General features: G+C 41.1%; 2 protein-coding genes across 3 annotated transcripts in view; one reads left to right on the forward strand and one right to left on the reverse strand.

Moving 5' to 3' along the window:
* Pstk (phosphoseryl-tRNA kinase) overlaps positions 1–18,035 on the forward strand; it is a 23,742-nt gene continuing 5,707 nt past the window's right edge. The window contains exons 1-6 of one of the 2 annotated variants that reach the window (XM_036195621.1): positions 2–314; positions 2,373–2,664; positions 2,896–3,094; positions 6,531–6,606; positions 7,105–7,198; positions 10,265–10,481. In XM_036195621.1, the coding sequence (XP_036051514.1) occupies positions 36–314; positions 2,373–2,664; positions 2,896–3,094; positions 6,531–6,606; positions 7,105–7,198; positions 10,265–10,464 (1,140 nt within the window). In that variant the 5' untranslated portion in view covers positions 2–35 and the 3' untranslated portion in view covers positions 10,465–10,481. Of the gene's footprint in view, positions 315–2,372; positions 2,665–2,895; positions 3,095–6,530; positions 6,607–7,104; positions 7,199–10,264; positions 10,482–18,035 lie in introns of those variants that run through there. The other variant, XM_036195630.1, reaches the window with a different exon arrangement.
* Positions 11,858–18,035, reverse strand: part of Ikzf5 (IKAROS family zinc finger 5) — a 25,182-nt gene continuing 19,004 nt past the window's right edge. Inside the window, exon 4 of the mRNA XM_036195607.1 lies at positions 11,858–15,226. Within this exon, the coding sequence (XP_036051500.1) occupies positions 14,283–15,226 (944 nt within the window). The 3' untranslated portion in view covers positions 11,858–14,282. The remainder of the gene's footprint in view (positions 15,227–18,035) is intronic.

Raw genomic sequence — 18,035 nt, forward strand, 5'->3', positions numbered from 1 at the left:
GTGTCGCCGCCCGGGGCGGGGGAGGAGAAGAGATCATGGCGCTAGTGCACTGCGCATGCGCAGCGAGCGCAAAGGTGTCTGCAGGCCTCACTGGAGGCATGAAGACGGCCGCGGGGTCTGGGCAGGTCCACGTTGATGGGCGGCCTAAGCTGGGACTGTGTGTCCTCTGCGGCTTGCCGGCGGCCGGAAAGTCGACCTTCGCGCGTGCTCTGGCCCTCCGGCTGCGGCAGGAGCGGGGCTGGGCCGTGGGGGTCCTCTCCTACGACGATCTGCTGCCCCCCGCGCTCCCGGACCGCGCTGGCACACAGCTTCGGGTCAGCACCGAGTGGGTGGGGCGGGCAGGTGTGCAGACCCGGCACAGGCAGTGGGGCTGTGGGTTGTTGACCGAGAGCCGCCCTGGATCCTGATTCAGCAGTGCCAGTGTAGGAGGGGAAGCCTGACGGGAGCTGGAGAAGAGGGGAGCTGGTTAGCTCCGCTCTAGGAGACCCAGACCTGTGTCTCGAATATTACGTTACAGGGCTAAGGGCCATGCTCTGTAGAGGTTTTTATGCAAGTTTGGTACGTTCACATATTGCATATTCTATGCAGTGGAGCTTAAAGATAAGGCCTAGCTATGTTGCCGGGGTTGGTCCCAAACTCCAGGGCTCAAGGATCATCCTGACACGCCTCTCAGGTATCTGGGACTACAGATGCCACCTCCAAGTCCTATGTCAGAGTGAAGTTTTAAGTTTAGTTTACAAGGTGAACGTCCTAGTCAGTACCTCCTGATAACAATCCTTTGGGTAGTTTATCCCAAGACCCCCCCCCCCCCAAAAAAAAAAGGTTCTGCTTATAGCCGGTTAAAACCAGATTTTGTGGGACTTCAGCTCTGTACCATTTTGGAACTCCCCATGAGCATAAAGAACAAAAGTGATAACAAAATTGCTAGGTCCCTCCAGGGAAAATTTATCAAATGAAGGGGCTGGTTTGCCACTAGTATTGGAAAAGGTGGTGCTTTCTTGGTTGACAGCCAGATGGAGTAATATACTTGACTTGTATGTGCCAAGTATATACTTCTTAATTCCTGCACTTACATCCCAGTGAGGTGAACCCGATAGATGCACATGGAAGCAGACCACATGGTGGAGTAGAGTCCAGTCTCCAGTTGTATACTTACTTTAAAGCAGTATCTTTTGAGATCTTCTGAAATCTTAAATTGTTACATTTGATGGTTAGTGCTTGAGTGTAGACAAGTCACATGAATTAAAGGCAAATAAGATGACTTCATTCTGTAAGTATATACAAACATAAAAATATACAAAGATGCATGTATTAGGTATGTGAAAACATTCTGAATTTCTCCATCAGAATTTGTCTGCTGCTTCAGTTGGGTTGTCGGGGGAGGGAAGCAGTATTGTAATTGGGAGTTGCTTGTATAGTAGTAGTCTCACCACTTTGGATAAAGAGAAAAGTTAAAGTTATTGATACCGATTGTTTTTCCTTCGCCTTATTGCTGTGAATAATACTGTCCCCCTCCAGATCTCACTTGGTCACTGTAATTAGAAAATCTCCCCCCTTTAGGACATGGCACAAATTTCCTTCCCAGTGGGTTTATCTTTTATATGGACAAGGCAGGAGAAGAATTCATCTCCTTTCCTTTTGTATTTCCTCCAGCCTTGACTTCAGAACTACAGTGCTCCCCACCACCCCTCCCAAAACAAGATGACTTGTATTCTCAAGCTCCTTATATCCTTCTCCTATCTGTTTCTGCCATCTCTCCCAATCTCACAGTCCAGTTGTTCTTAGCCTGAGAGGTCTTTGCATCTTGACCAAAGTCCCTTCCAACTGACCTATCTTGCTATCAGTGTCCCTTTTCATTTCAAGGACAAACCAACATTGTTATATCTTAGGTTGTTTTAGTTCAGCAGGATATTGATTTTGGCTCCTTTGTTCTCCTGTAAGGGAGAGGGTATTCATGTTCATATTCACTCACTCATTCATTCACTTAAAATACATATCTGGAACACCTGTCAGCCTGACTGCTGGAGGCTGGGTGATCTAGTAGGGAGAGATATGAAGGTGTGCATAGATAGATGAAGTAAGCCCTGTTAGAGTAGGGACAATGTACGGAGTGGGGCTGGACTGCCTTCTACATGATTGAATCTGAGAAGGCTTCACACAGCCTCGGAGGCATTGGGGATATTCCAGGCAGAGGGTGCAGGATCTATGAAGACAGGAAGGTATGAGAAGCAAGGTGTCTGTTGAGAACTTCAAATGTTTCAGTATTGTGAGCTGAAATTTTACATGGGGACAGGATAGCAATAAAACAAGATGGCCAGCCTGCTGTCCAAAGCCTAAACTAAATTTCAATTCTTTGTTGTTGTTTTTTGTAGCCATCCCAGTGGAAAATGTTGCGACAAGAACTGTTAAAGCACCTGGAATGCTTCCTTGTGGCGGTCATTAGTGGGGGTCAGATGTCTGCCCCACCCAACAGGAGTGACGCCATGTGGGAAGATTTTATCACTTGTTTAAAGAACCAGTATTTGATCTCTTCTGCGGCTTGTGAGCCCCAGCCTTGCCACCTCTTGGCAAAAACTGCTGTTTCTACACCTTTATTTTTGGTGTTAGATGACAACTTTTACTACCAAAGTATGAGATATGAAGTCTACCAACTGGCTCGGAAATGTAATTAAAACATTATTTTCTTATACATGGAAACATTGATTCACATATATCAAATCACAGCTGCCTTTAGTGAGCATTTAATTGGATTAGGTTTATATGGATTTAATTTTTAAAGTGAGTGTTCAGCATTGCAAATGGAGTTTTTTCTGCTTCATCTGGGTCTAGTATATATTTATTTCCCCTTTCTGGAAAGACAGACTGATAATTTGGTCATTTTAAACCTGTTTTCAGATTCACTAGGCTTTTGCCAGCTCTTTTTAGATTGTCCCCTGGAAACGTGTTTGCTGAGGAATGGCCAGAGACCCCAGCCACTGCCTAATGAGACCATCCACCTCATGGAGAAAAAGATAGAAAAGCCCGACCCTGAGAAAAATGCCTGGGAACACAACAGCCTCACAATTCAGAGTTCAGCTTGTTCCTTGGAGGCCAGGTATCCTGCTCTAAGCCATCTTAGTGCCCTCCTGTGGGTACCCTGCAAAACATGCTTAACCATATGGGACTGGCCATTCTCCCACAGGCTTTGGGGAGTTGTGTGGAGCAACAAACTAAATTGAGAAAGGTCACCAAACTTGTAATAACTGAGATTTGAATCCAAGTTTTTTTGTTTTTGTTTGTTTGTTTTTGTTTTTTGTTTGCTTGTTTGTTTGTTTTTATAAATGTCTGCTTTTAACTGTTCAAATTGTAATGTCTCAGGCTGGGGAGATAACTCAGTAGGTAAAGCGCTCACTGCATTGGACCCAAGTTCAGATCCCCAGAACTCATGTAAAGTTGGGCATAGCTACTCACATCTATGATCCCAGCACTGGGTGGGATCAAAAGACCCTGTCTTTTGGTATTCTTGTTAAATTTGCCTAAATAGGTGGTGAAGTGTTTTTGTATAGATCTCTGAGCTGGAGGTTCAGCTTAGTGGTTAAGTACCTGCAAAGCTTGTGCAAAGCCATAACTTGAAACCTAGCACTCCCCAAAAGTTTTGTGTGTAATAAAACTAATAATGGGTTTTGATTTGTCCTAGAACGCTCTATAGTTACCTGCCCATGCGTGTGTGAAGCTTGTAGACTCTGGTATCATTTTCCATTGGTGATATATCTGGAGAATTTTGGAACAATATATTTCTCTTAGAAATTTCATGAATGATGGAAATGTTCTCTGCTTTGTCTAGTATGGGAGCAGCTAGCCACGAGTGTTACTGAACATTTAAATGTATTTAATGCAACTGAATACCTGAACTTAATATAGCCTCATATGGCTACAAACTGTGCTGTTGAACAGTGTAGCTCTTAAGATACATTGTGCACATTTCTTTAGTTTAATTTTTAAGCTTTAATTTCCTCCCCACTCCCATTCCTTCTCAAATCTATGGCCTCTTTATTATTGTCACCTATACATAGATGTATATATTTATACACAGACTGTAAATGCGACCTGCTGAGTCTGTTTAGTGTTGATTGTATGAGTGTGATTTCAGGACTCACAACTTGGTATTGGATAACCAATTAGGGGGCTCATCCCTAGGGAAGGCGGGCTCTCACTCGCTCCCCCCCCCCCTCTTTCTCAGCAATCATTAGCTGCCTTTAGTTCTTAGTCTAGAGATGGGTCCCATAAGAACTCCACCTTCCAAGTTAGCCTGTCTATTGGTGTTGTCATAGTTCAGGTCTTATTTAAGCAGGTAAATTGTCGAGATGGTCACAGACATGGCTTCTCTGTCATGGCTAGGAGATATAATCTCACAGCACATTTTCTGGTCCACTGGCTCTTATGCTCTTTCTGCCCCTCTTCGATAATGTTCCCTGAGGTTTGGGTGCAGGAATTGTGTTGCAGATGTATCCACTGAGGCACCCCATGATCACTTGTTGTCTGCATTTTGACCACTTGTGGACCACTTTCTGTAACGGTCTCCATCAGTTGCAAAGGGAAATGGATGAGGGTGAGAGCTGCACTTGTATGTGGGTGTAAGGACAAGGATGTAGAATGCTGTTGGAAATTGTGCTGGTTTACTACAGTGATGGTAGTAGGCTCTCTTCTAAGGTCCATGGCCTCACCAGCCCCGGGTTTCCAGTATCAGACACCTTTTCCTTCCTGTTGAGTGGGCCTGAAGTCCAATTAGACAGCTCTTGGGTACTGCCAAGAAATGACTGCCACTATTGTACCTTTAGGGATATTATGCCATGCTGATTTAAGCTAAATTCATTCTTTGAATGTCTTTAACAGATTTAACAGTACAGTTTCTATATAGTTTATAAATTTCACATACCTAAAACAAAACAGAACTAGCACTTAGATTACTATTGTTTATACAGTTCATGAAATAAGCCACTGGGGAGGTTTCCAGTTTTCCAAAACAGGGTCTCAGTATGTAGCCTAGGCTGGCCCCGAACTCATGATCCTGCTTTAGCCTCCCAAGTCCTGGGATTGTAGATAAGTGTGTGTACATCATCAGTGGATTGCTGTTCTTTCTGGAGCTCTTACGTATATTTTTTCCTTTGGCAGCAAGTGGCTGATTGAGGTATTATTAGAATGGTACCAGTTGATCTTCACTGCCTTGACACCAGTGAGATGTGGGCCAGCAGAATGTGGGCCTCTGTAGCCACTTTCAGCACTTTTGTCCCAGGTCTTATGAACTTGGTCAGGTTATTTGTGCATGTGCAATAGCCACAGGGCTACTGAAGGGGGTAGTGTCAAGTCTAGAGTCCCATATTACAAACAGAGAAATAATCTAATAAATGTAACTTTCCCTGGCTTCTCTAAAGTAATAACTACTTGGCACATACTACAAGTTGGCTGTGTTTCTGGACACTTTATAGTGCCATTCCATCTCCATAACCTTTTAATGGTAAAAAAAAAAAAAATGCATAAAAAATCCATTTTATGCCGGGCTAACTGAGGCCCAGGTAAATCAAGTAACATACCCAGGAGGTAAGTGGCATAACCATGGGACTGAGTGCAGTCACATTCTACAGCCTGAACTCCTCCAAATGAGAAATATGAAGGTGAAAGTGTTACACTGTACACTCCCTGGCTTATAACTTCATAACTTATAACCCTGTACTCTAAGTAAAATCCAACTTCTGCTCTTGACTTCCATGATAACCTAATAACCACCCCACCACCATCGCAAACCAGCCTCCTATGCTCTGTGGGCACAAAGAGCTGCTTCTTTTTTCCAGGCCCTGGTGTTTGTGGTCCAATTTGCCCTAACTGGGGGTTGGCCATCTAACTGGAGCAAAAATAATGGTTATCTGGCCACCCAGTCTCTTAGCACAATCACTGTATTGTCTTTATTTAGCCACTTACCACTGTCTGGTATTATGTTTGTGCTCAGTGGTTTACCTGTCTCACTCCATTCCATTTTCAGGATTGGAGTAGTTGGGCACTTTGTTATACCCCCAGATTAGCAGTTTCACAGATGCAGCTTTATAGTGTTTACCTATGAAATGCTCAATGTAGATTTACTGAATGAAACAATTCTACCTGAGTTCTCTAGTGACCATTGGCTAGTGAGGAACTTGTTAATCCTTATCTAGTAAATGAGCAGAAGCCAGAAGTAAACACCATCTTCCTAGAGGAAATAAAGTTTTAAAAGCCTACAGTCCCGGATGTATTAAGGGAAGAGACTGCTTATTGGTAAGTCTTTAAAAATTAGCTTTTATGAGGTAGGAATGGCTTGTATTTTTGTTTTGAGCTTCACTTAACGTTTCACAAGCGGAAGATGGCTTCCAAATCACTTAGTTTATTTTTATTCCTTTTCAATAAGGACGAAGGACAGTTTTGCTCTCTTGCATTCAGTCTAGTATTATTAATGCAGGTTCTTTAAAAAGCAAATGTTTTATAAGAAAGGTTAATTATACTTCATCTCACTTTCTCTGTAGCCTGGAGGTGACTGATTTGTTGCTTACTGCTTTGGAAAATCCCATAAAATGTGTTGAGGACAATGCGGAACAAAAGGTAAATACTCCAGTTAGACTTGGTACAAATGAGAAGGGATAATTTTTTTTGCAGGGAGATGTTTTGAGCTGACAGCAAGAGAAAAGTGTAAGACAGTCTGTTAGCAGAATGGCCCTGCACCAGCCTTTGGCTTCTGACATCCAGTCACTGAGCTAGCTGCTAAGGGCTGTGCCAGCCGGTCGAAGACCCATGGTGAATGTTCAGAAATGCTGAATCTTATATTGGTGACTTAAAGTGGGCAATGATGGAAGCTTTTACACCATCAAAGCACAGAAACACTACATATAGGTTGGAGGAAGTTGTTCTTTCTAGAAAGCCAGTTATTGCACACTCACCAGCATACCCACTTTACAACTAGTCAGGATTCATTTGGATCTTCTGTGAGAGAAAATGAACAGAAAAGCCACTGAGAGTTTTCTTTTGGTCCCTTCAAATGAGTCTATACCTTGGTCATTTACTTTATAAACTACTCCCAATAACAATATCTATGTCACACAGGAAATAGACAGAGTGATTTGTTCTACTAACATCTTCCATAAAGCTGATGAGACACTCCGAAGAACCATCTCTCAGACAATGAAGGAAGCCAAAGGTATGTTGACTGGTCTGTACTGTCTAGATGCTGTGCTGCTCTCTCTTGCTGACATCAGACACCAGACTTTATATCAGCATTTCAGTTTAACACTTGCTGATTGGTTACAGGGCTAGACAGTCCTTTTTTCATTAGACTTTTTCTTAGATACCAGGGAATCAACAGGAAGCAGAACATTTTAGTGAGGAGGCCAAGAAAAAGGTAATTAATTATATGAATATGTCACCCCCTTGAAGTAGAGTAGTAGATTTATTTTTAAGAGTAATTAGGGTGCTGGAGAGGTGGATTAAGGGTAGCCTGGGGTCAGGGGTAAGACAAGCATGGGATTTGAGCAAGGTCATTATAAATATGAATAAGATTTAAAAATAATAATGTTTCAGCTATCTGGTAAGTATAGCTTTTTCAATAGTTGCTTTAGGTCTTGAATATTTAACTCCTTGCTATGCTTAAATTTGTTTTAAAAAGAAAACAAGTGTGCCAGTGGTAGTGCATGCCATTAGTCCCAGCATTTGGGAGGCAGAGGCAGGCAGATCTCAGTGAGTTCAAGGCCAGCCTAGTCTACAAAGCAAGTTCCAGGACAACCAGGACTGTTACACAAAGAAACTGTTTCTCAAAAAACAAAAAAACAAAAGAACAAAAAGAAAAAAGACAACAGCAGCTAACATTTACTTAACTCCTCTGATGTGCTACTCTTTACAAACATGTAATGTTATAAATGAGAACAATGGAGATTCTCGGTGAATCAAGTAACTTTCCCAAAGCAGAACAGCTGTTAAGTTTGGGGGCAACCTGGACAAAGTTAATTCTGATTCCAGTCTGTTGTTATGCTCCCTGCCTTTATTGTCACTTTCATAATTGGGGACACTGAAAAGTATGTTAACCATACCATAGTTTTCACATTCTCTTTATCCATGAGCATATATAGGATTTTTACATCAGAAATGGTGTGTGATACAGTGTATAAATGCAGGCACATGTGGACACAAACACCTCTTCATATTTAATGGAATGTTTTATTTTCTCATTTTAGAAAACCTGTTGCCACTCATTAATAAATTACAATCCAAAACTTCTAACAAAGGATTGGAAAAGAAATGCCAGTATAAATGAGAACAGAACAGAAACCATTCTAGCGTTTTCTCAGCCATTTGCCTTTTGTTCTGTTTTATGCCCAAATCACTCACTACTCCTACCCACTGGGAAAATGGAGACTTTTCTGGAGGGGAGCGGAGTCAGTACTAGTTTCTGAACATGTGTTTGAATAAACTGAAAATTCCATTTCTCTGCCCTCAAGAAAGTGAGATGTCAGCCCACACATGGGATGAAACACTTGCAAATATTTCATGAGAAACTTGAATATATAAATATAGAGAGAACTCTTTACTATGCAGTAACACACCAGCAATCCAATCTTAAAGTGGACAAATATCTACATAGACATCTTTTTCCAAGAGAGAAAACCAATATTCAAATGAAAATGTGTTTAAAATTTAGTAACCAGCAAAATACAGATCAAAACCCTGGGAGATGGCAATTCACAGAGAATGGCCAGAACTAGAAGGTCCAAGACTTGTTGAGGATGTGGACAAATCAGAACCCTCCCATCATACTGGTGGAAATATAAAATGATCCTGCTGCTTTGGAAACAGCCAGGCAGTCCTTCTAATGTCATTACCATATGGTCCAGCTATTCTGCTCCATGGTGGTAGGTTTGAGAGAAATGAAAACATAATGTTGATACAAAGCCAGTTTATAGCAGAACTACTCATAACAGCCAAAAGGTAGAAACAACCCAACTGCCTAGCACCTGATAAATGGATAAATACAATGAGGTCGCTCATACAATGGAATGTTGTGCAGCTATAAATAGGACTAGAATACTGATCAGGATATAGAACATGGGGAACCTTGAAAACATCCAAACTAAAAGTGGTCATATGAATATCCAGAATTGGAAACCACAACAAAAGGGTTAGTGGTGGATAGAGAAGGGCAATTGTCAGAGATTTTGCTTTTAATGTTGTGAAATGTTCATGTTATGAAAATGTTCTAAAATTAACTGTGCTGATGATTGCAGATATGTGAATATTCTAAAAACTTAAAAAGACAGGATAGCTCTGGCTGTCCTGGAACTCTTTGTAGACTAGGCTGGCCTGAACTCATATATCTACTTGCCTCTGCCTACCCAGTACTGGGACTGAAAGAGTATGCCACTATGCAAGTTAAACCATTACATTTGATACATTTTTATATCTCAATAAAGCTAATTTCAGATGCTCAGTAACACTACCCATATGGCAGTGCCCGGTACCACGTCTCTATGATGATGGAAATGTTACTTGGGACAACTGTTCAAATGTATTATTTATCAGCTTTAAAAAACCAAATTGTCATTTTATTTTTCAAAGCCAAAGATGGTAAAATAGGTATCTTGGCTCAAAAATGGTCCACCGTGGCACTGCAAGCCTTTAATCCTGGCACTTGAGAGGCAGAAGCATGCCAGCTATGTGAGTTTAAGGGCAGCTTGATCTATGTAGTGAAGTCCAGACCAGCCAGTGCTACACAGTGATGTCTCAAAAAAATAGGCAACCAAACAAAAAGCACAAAAACATCCTTTTAGGGGGGCTAGAGAGATGGGTCAGTAGTTAAGAGCACTTGCTATTTTTGCAGAAGACCTGTGTTCACTGACACGGTAGTTCACAACCATCTATAACTCTAAGAATGAGAGATCTTATGCCCTCTTTTGGCTTCTGTGAGCATCAGGCATGGTAGTGGTGTACATATATACATGCAGGAAAAACATTCAAATATATAATATAAAAATAAGTAAAATCTTGGAAATATATATCCTTTCAGGTTTGTCTTTTTCTGCTCATATACCAGAGTAATTACTTAAACTGCCTGTGGCTCTTGCTGCAGATGACATTAATGTTATTTCTTGTCCATAAATTATTACAATGCATCCTGACTATTTATTGGAGAATCTGGCCTGTTTGATAGAATCAGATGGCAATAGGCAGCCCAGACTGGCTTACAGGAATAATCTGAGAATATCTTTGATTTTAGATGAGCAAATGCCTCTTAATAACTTGAAGCGTCTAGCAGAAGAACTTAACAAGCTCAAAGCAGAGTTTTTGGAAGACCTAAAACGAGGAAACAGAAAATATCTGTGCTTTCAGCAAACCACCGACTTATCAGATGTTATCTCTTCTTTCTGTGATGAGAGAGATACTGTTGTGCAGAAGTATTTTTCAAAGCAACATTAAACTTTCTGAATTTCTAATCAAATGTCTGACTTGGGTAAACTTTTGCAAACAATTTTGTATGGCTGGGTGTTTTCTAGACCAATACTGTGAACTGCCAAAGACCATTCTGAACATAAAAAACAACCAAAAATGCCTGGTTTTCAAAGTTCAATTTTACATGCCAGAAATTACTTCAGAGAGCGGCTTGTCAAATGTGACATAGATACCTGATGTAAAAGGCAGCCTTCCTCACTGATGTGCCATACTGTAGGGTACAGCAGGTTGAGCTGATTTGAGTAGTGAGGAATGTATTAGTTACTGGCTTACGACTATGACAGAAAACCACTTGAAGGAGGACTGATTTATTTGAGCTCACAGCATCACGAGGTAGACATCTGGTGGGGAAGGCATGGCCACCGGACTGGCTGTGTGCACAGTGGCAGAAGTTTATGGCTGTTGTCTCTCACACTGTGGACAAGGATGCAGAGTTCTAGACCAGAATCCGAGGCAGATAAAACCTTCAAGGCCTGCCTTATCGACTACTTCCACCAGTAAGTACCACATCCCCAAGGGTCTAGAAAACCTTCTGAAACAATGAAACTGACTGCCAACCAATGCACAACAGAAAAGCCTACAGGGTACATTTCTCACTCAAACCATAATAATTAGAAATGAGTTTAGACCTATAGAGCTCTTTTGTTGTAAACTCATAACTCTTTCCATAATGGACTCTAGAAATTCAAACCAGCCAGCCATAAAATCCTTTATTAATATTTTCTGTATCACAAATTACTAAAAAAAAAAAAAACAATTTGATTCTAGTTTTAAAAAAATCAAAGTCATTAGAAAGTTATTTTTTTATTCATATATTACAAAAGCAAGGCATTATTCACAATAGGAACTACATACTAGATATAGTTACTTCAGCATGAAACTGCTTTCTTGATCCCTAAATAATATAATGTACCTTACAACTATAATGCAAGATTTACACCTCGTGTAGACAACATGTCCCATACATCCAGGCATCAACAAAAACAAGTTCTAGAAAGCATATGGCTACCCTCTAAGACTAATGAAAACATCTTTAGCAGGGAATTTAATTTTTTTTCTAATAATTCTTCATTTGGTAAGTATTTTTGCAGAACTTACCAGAGTTACTTCTGTTTATTTTCTGTTTCTCTTTTTAAGTAATATTCCCTTTGTCAAACAATTCTGCAGATGAACAGCAAACACATTTCTAAAATGAAATAGCACTAGAACTACCCAATGGAAAATTTTCAAAGTAAAAGTCTAGTCTTCACTTGAATGTCAAGAAGTTGTAGCTACACATTACATTAGTAAAATCTGAAATAAAATTATTCTGTTAATCTCTTCACAGTTTCTTAAAAAAATATTAGTGGAGATAAGTTACCAACTTTAAAAATCTAAACTTATGTTCACTGAACAAAAATAAATTTAGTTTCAGAACATTGCCAGTTAATGGCAAAGTACTATAAATAGTGCATGTTAAACTTTTCTCAACTTATTTCTATAAAACATTTGGTTAAAAATAAAATGAGGAACTTATTTAATATTTAAGGAAAGAATCTAACATCTTTCCTAATACAGAATTTAACTCAGAATATTTAAGCAAAATCCTAAATCTTTAAAAGTACAATTTCAAAAAAGATTCTAAGGTAGATTTGCTTCAAAATTTTAGTGCATTTATTTGTAGCTTTACACATCAACACCTTTGGAAGACCAACTGTGCTCTTTATGGTATTAGAAAGTTAGGATTTTTTTCCTTCTAGCTTGTAATTATGAAAAGTCTTTTCCATATTTAAAGTGAATGTACTTTCAAAACATTCATCTTTAATTGTTAGGAAAAACAGGATGCATATTTCACTGTTTGGCCCAGAATGTAAAGATGATAAAGCTGACTTTCAGGTGAGCATTTGGCTTCTGAGACTTGCAGGGATGCCCAGCCTCGCAGGGAACTCCTATGCTCTAGCAATCTTCCTGCCTTGGCTTCCCAAGCAGCTGGGACTACAGGTACACAGCACCATACTGGGCTTCTTCCTCTTTCAGGGAAGTTTTCATTGTCTATTTGGGGGTATTGCTTTTAGTTGGATCAAACTTTAAAAATAGCGAAGTTTCCAAACAACAACCTGTCTCCTGGCAGCTGATAATCACTACGGTCAAGTTATGTATTTAGAAAGTGTTGCACTAAAACTAATCTAACCAGTGAGTGATTTAAGCAACAGACCAAACTCACTAGAAAGTTAGGGTCACAAGAGAAAGTGTCTTCTTTGCTATGCTTTAGCAGTGCAGTCGGGATGAGCCAACATTGGTAAAGCAAGCACAGGCACCCTCTGAATGGCTTTCGAGCACTGGGAGGAAGGGCACAGATCCATTAACAGGGCACTTGGAGCTTAATGGGTAGATACCATCAATTTCCCTCTTATTTACTGTAAGAGGCATTTTTGGATAATAAATACTTGACAGGATATTTCTTTAAGAAGCCAATTAGGAATATTTTTAAAATATTAACCAAATTAAAAATGAAAATCTTGCAAAGTGCACAGAAACCAAGAGGAAGTGACAATATTTATTGTTCTGTCAGGCCCTCCTCAGAGTAAGCTCATTACACAATACAAAAACAACAGCTTCCATGTCAAACGAACCTCTAATTATCAACAAATTAAACGTCACATTTAAATGTGCTTTGTGTTAATTTTTTTATCCTTTCCCACTGTGGTGACGGTCCCACTGTAACCTTACATGGCCTACTCTGCAAAGACTTGAAAGTGGGATCTGTTTGGGCATGTTCTCATTTTCATAGCCATTTCTTCCTTATCACATTGTTCTGGGTTTCTATACCCACCTTTCTTGGAAATTATGGGCAGAAGGCAGAAAAGAAAACTTTGGAGATAGTTTTGAAGCATCTTAATAAGATGGATGAACCCAACTTCCTCTTTGGTCATCAAAGACTAGGAAGAATAAGATTATCAGTGTGGTTGTCAGTCTTACCTGACACCAATAATAGCTGAATGCAGAATTTAAGTGGAAGATTCAGATTGAAAAGGCATCTAGCACTCTGATATATTTACCTGTGGCTCTAAAACAATAATTAGAAATATATATATATATATACACATATATATATATGAAAAGCAATAAAAAATTAACATGTTTAAACTAGACATTAAATGAACAGATATTTCCAATATCAAACACAATTTTCAACTTAGCCCCAAATTTCAACTTCAAGGACTTGCATTTTTATAATTTAAATTTGAAAAGAATTGTTTTATATTTCCCCTCGAAGAGAAAGATTTATTACACTGAAATAACTGTACTGTTTTTGGTTGAAATAAAACAAATTCAACTTAAGTGAATGAAAATAGCATTTTAATTAATAACAAATCTAAAGGCAGTTTCTCTATAAACACTGAAATGCTGTAAAAGGTTTTATGGAGAAGCTTATTGTGCCATTTTGAAATATGGCAGAAAGACTATGTAGCTGTAGTATATATATCTACATATCAAGAATACAGATAACCCTGGGAGTCCTAGGGACAAGTGTAGGAACTGAAGACCTGGTAAGATTCCAATGTACTGCAACTCTTACGTGTCTAAATGAAAAAGACAATGCATCTAACTATCTAATACATAAATAACCCTAACCAGACTTTTATGAAAAGTTAACGAAACCCCTTTTCACTATCAAATTACTATTATATGAATAGAATGTATAAATTTTAAATTAACAGATACGTATTAGGGATGATCAAAACTAAAGACCAAACTACAAAACCCCCAAAGGCCAAACCAAGTGAGAACAATGTTGATTGTGTTCAGTGCTGGTTATGTTGCCCTCTTGCAAAATGACAGGCAAAATCATACTTGTTTTTACATTTGCATCCACATATATTACACTGAAAAGGATTTTCATACCCATGGCATCCCATGTGAATAGTGTAAAGGATATTGTCTGCAAAGTACATATCACAGTGCTGGCAGTGGTGTAGAAGCTGAGGATCCTGGACCGGCAGGGTTGGAGCTGGAGTGCTTGGCTGGCTGTTTCCTATGCTGGGGGTACTGGTGTGGGCACTTGGTTCACTGCTCGGCCCTGCCACTGGACTGTAGTTCCTCTGACTATGCGATGGCCGAGGTTCTGGGCTTGTGGGGGAGGAGCTCTGAGGAATACTTGCTGACACAGCAGAGGCTACTGCTTGGGCAGAGGGCTGCTGAATCATGAAAGGCTTTTCATCAGGGCAGGGAACTACATCAGGGGAGGCAGGGTTTTGGTTTTCTGGTGGCAAGCTGGACAACTGTCCTGCTAAAGTAGAGAGCTGATTCAAAGGGTTGTCAACCATGAGTTCTTGGGGGTCCCTTGGCAGGCCACCAGTTGGTGTAGTTTTCGCCAAAGTTTCATAGGAGTCAGTCTGAATATTTGGGATTTCGTGGGTAAAATCATTAAGGTAGTCTGGTTTCTGGACCACCATGGAAGGTGGACTTAAGTTGATTAGTGCTCTTCTGCTATATCCCAGATTGCTTGTCTTCTTCTGTAAAACCCCCCACATTTTCTTACTGCTTAAGGAAGACCTGGTACCTTTAATTGGTACCATTTTATGTTTGCGCCTTCGATGGTGGGACAGGTTACTTCGGTCACTGCAGCGGAAGGAACACAATTCACATTTGTATGGTTTTTCCCCAGTATGAGAACGCATGTGGGCTTCCAGATGGCGCTCATAAGCAGATGCAAATGGACATAAATGACACCTGTGAGGTTTCTCACCTGTTCAAGAGAGAAATGGGAAAAACTGCAAGAGTAGCTCATTTATAAGACATTTTATGTTTGTCCCCTGGATATGGGAATTGATACAAAAAATAAAATGCTTCTCAGAAATTCATAACTGTACAATAGGTTAGTAAAATCTATAAAGAAACCTAAGAACTGAAATAAGGCTTAAGAATTCATTAGCAACAACTCGTCACAACATAGATTCTATTGAGGATGAAAACCATTACAGTTTCAGCTGGCACTTGGGAAAAAAGAAATATTCCCCACATAATAAAGATTTTATCAACAGAACTTTTCAAAGTTTATGTTCACAGATCTATGCATACCTTTTTCCCTCAAGGAGAAAAAAAAGCAACCCCCCTCCTTTAAAAGAAGTCTTTATGTTAACTTACATGACTTATGGACATACCTTTAAAATTGCCAGGACGCCTACTCCACTTTCCTAGTCTTCTAGTTCAGAAGGACTGTGGTAGTTTGAACGTAACTGGCCTCCACAATCTTATAGGGAGTGGCACTATTAGGAGGTGTGGCTTTGTTGGAGTAGGTGTGGCCTTGTTGGAGGAAGTGTGTCATTGTGGGGTGGGCTCTGAGGTCTCATATATGCTCAAGATACCACCCAGTGTCAAAGCCCACTTCCTGTTGCCTTCTGATCAAGATGTAGCCAGCCAGCACCACACACTGCCATGCTCCCTGCCATGATAATAATGGACTGAACCTTTGAAACTGTAAGTGAGCCACCTCAATAAAATGTTTTCCTTGTAAGAGTTTTGCCGTGGTCATGATGTCTCTTCACAGCAATTGAAACCCTAAGGCAGAAGTGTTGTACTGGCTAGTTTTGTGTCAACTTGACACAAGCTAGAGTCATCAGAGAGGAAGGAGCCTCAGCTGAGGAAATGCCTCCATAAGATCCAGCTATAAGGCATTTTCTCATTTAGTGATCAGTGGGAGAGGGCCCTGCCCACGGTGGGTGGTGCAATCCCTTAGCTGGTGGTCCTGGGTTCTATAAGAAAGCAGGCTGAGCAAACCAGGGGAATCAAGCCAGTAAGCAGCACTCCTCCATGGCTTATGCATCATCAGCTCCTGCTTCTGAGATCCTGCCTTGTTTCAGCAGTTCCTGTCCTGACTTCCTTCAGTGATGAACAGCAATGCTGAAGGGTAAGCCAAATAAACCCTTTCTTCCCCAACTTGATTTTTGGTCATGGTGTTTCATTGAAGCAATAGAAACCCTAACTAAGACAAATTCATACCAGCGTAGTGGGGTAGTGCTGTGACAAACCTGACCATGTTTGGGGAAGGATTATGGAAGGACTTTAGAACTTAGGGCTAGAAAAGCCATTGCGTGTTGAAACCTCAGTGGGATGGTCTATAGGAGCTTGGAAGATAAGAATGTTGGGAGCAGCTCTCTCTTTCCTTCTGCTCTCACTCAGAGGCCACCTTGGCACCTCCCCCCCCAAAAAAAAACTCCCACATGAGCTCTGTTACATGCTGTGACTTTGTGGTGCCCCTGGCTCCAATGTCACCTTCTGCCATTAAACTATTCCATTGATGCCGTGACTCTGGCAGGTCCTCCTGATGGCTCCTCCTGCCCACCGGCAGTCTGAGGTGTACCAGTCTATCTACACTTTACAAATAACCAGTCACTAAGCACTTCACCCAACACCGGCAACAACTGGTAAGTCCCCCTTCTCCTGGTCAGCATAAACACTTCCCTGGATCTGGGAAGTGACTGTTGTTGAGTGTCTAGCACCCCTCTGGTATTCTTGGAGGCAGAGGAACCCCTAGCCACAGTCTCACTTGGACTCTTAACCCTTGGCCCCTGCCCAGTGCATGATGACTCACTGGACATCTTGTGCCTACTCAATCCAATCCTCCCTGGATCCCTGGGATGCCAGAACATTCAGGCTTTGGATCTTCTTCCTTTACCTCACTCTTGGGAACTTTGTCCTCCACCATAACTCCAAGCTCCCCCTGCGATACCTTTTGGAAAACCTCAGACCTCTACACCTAGCACCTGACTTAAGGGCTTTTACACTTATCCGCCTTTCAGTCAAATCTGGCCCCAATACCCTCAGATAATCAATTCAGATGGCCTCCTACCAGCATCCTAGACTTGGCAACTTCTGCCAGTAATCAGGTAGATGGCAGGGGGTACCCTGTGTCCAAGCTTTCTCATCCTCGCTCCAAGCCCTCATTCTGTTCTTCCTCTTCCCCCACTCAGCTACTACTAGCTCTGAGGCCTGAAATAGAGGAATCTTCCACTACTCTTGACCCTGCTAATGAGCCTCCACCTTACCAACCTCAACACACAACTCCTCCTCTGCCAGCTCCTTCAGTCTCCTCTTCCTCCTCTCCAGCAACAGTCCACTCTAACCATCCCACTCTGGCACCCACTTTCACTCCACCAGCAACCTTCAGTCCCCCTGTTACTCACTCTTACTCTGTTGTGGGACCCCCCTTTATCTCTCTCTACCCAGCCTAACCTGGGCACAGTTCTCCCTTTGTGGGAGGTTGCCTGGGTGGATGGCCTGGTCAAGATACATGTCCCCTTTTCATTAAGTGAACTCTCTCAAACAGAAAAACAAACAAAAAACAAACTGGGGTCTTGTACGTCTAACTCTGCTTCTTTCATTAAAGAATTCCAATATATCACCCAATCCTATTTATAATAAACAAAAGGGAGGAATGTTAGTTTCTGCCACTGCAGCAGAATCAGCAGCAGCCTGCCTCTGTTGCCAAAGCTGTTCCATCGCCACCTGTTACCAGGTGCCTTTCCACTGTCAATTATGCAACATGCACACCCTTT

The sequence above is a fragment of the Onychomys torridus genome, chromosome 1 (genome assembly GCF_903995425.1).
Source record: "Onychomys torridus chromosome 1, mOncTor1.1, whole genome shotgun sequence".
Classification (NCBI taxonomy): domain Eukaryota; kingdom Metazoa; phylum Chordata; class Mammalia; order Rodentia; family Cricetidae; genus Onychomys; species Onychomys torridus.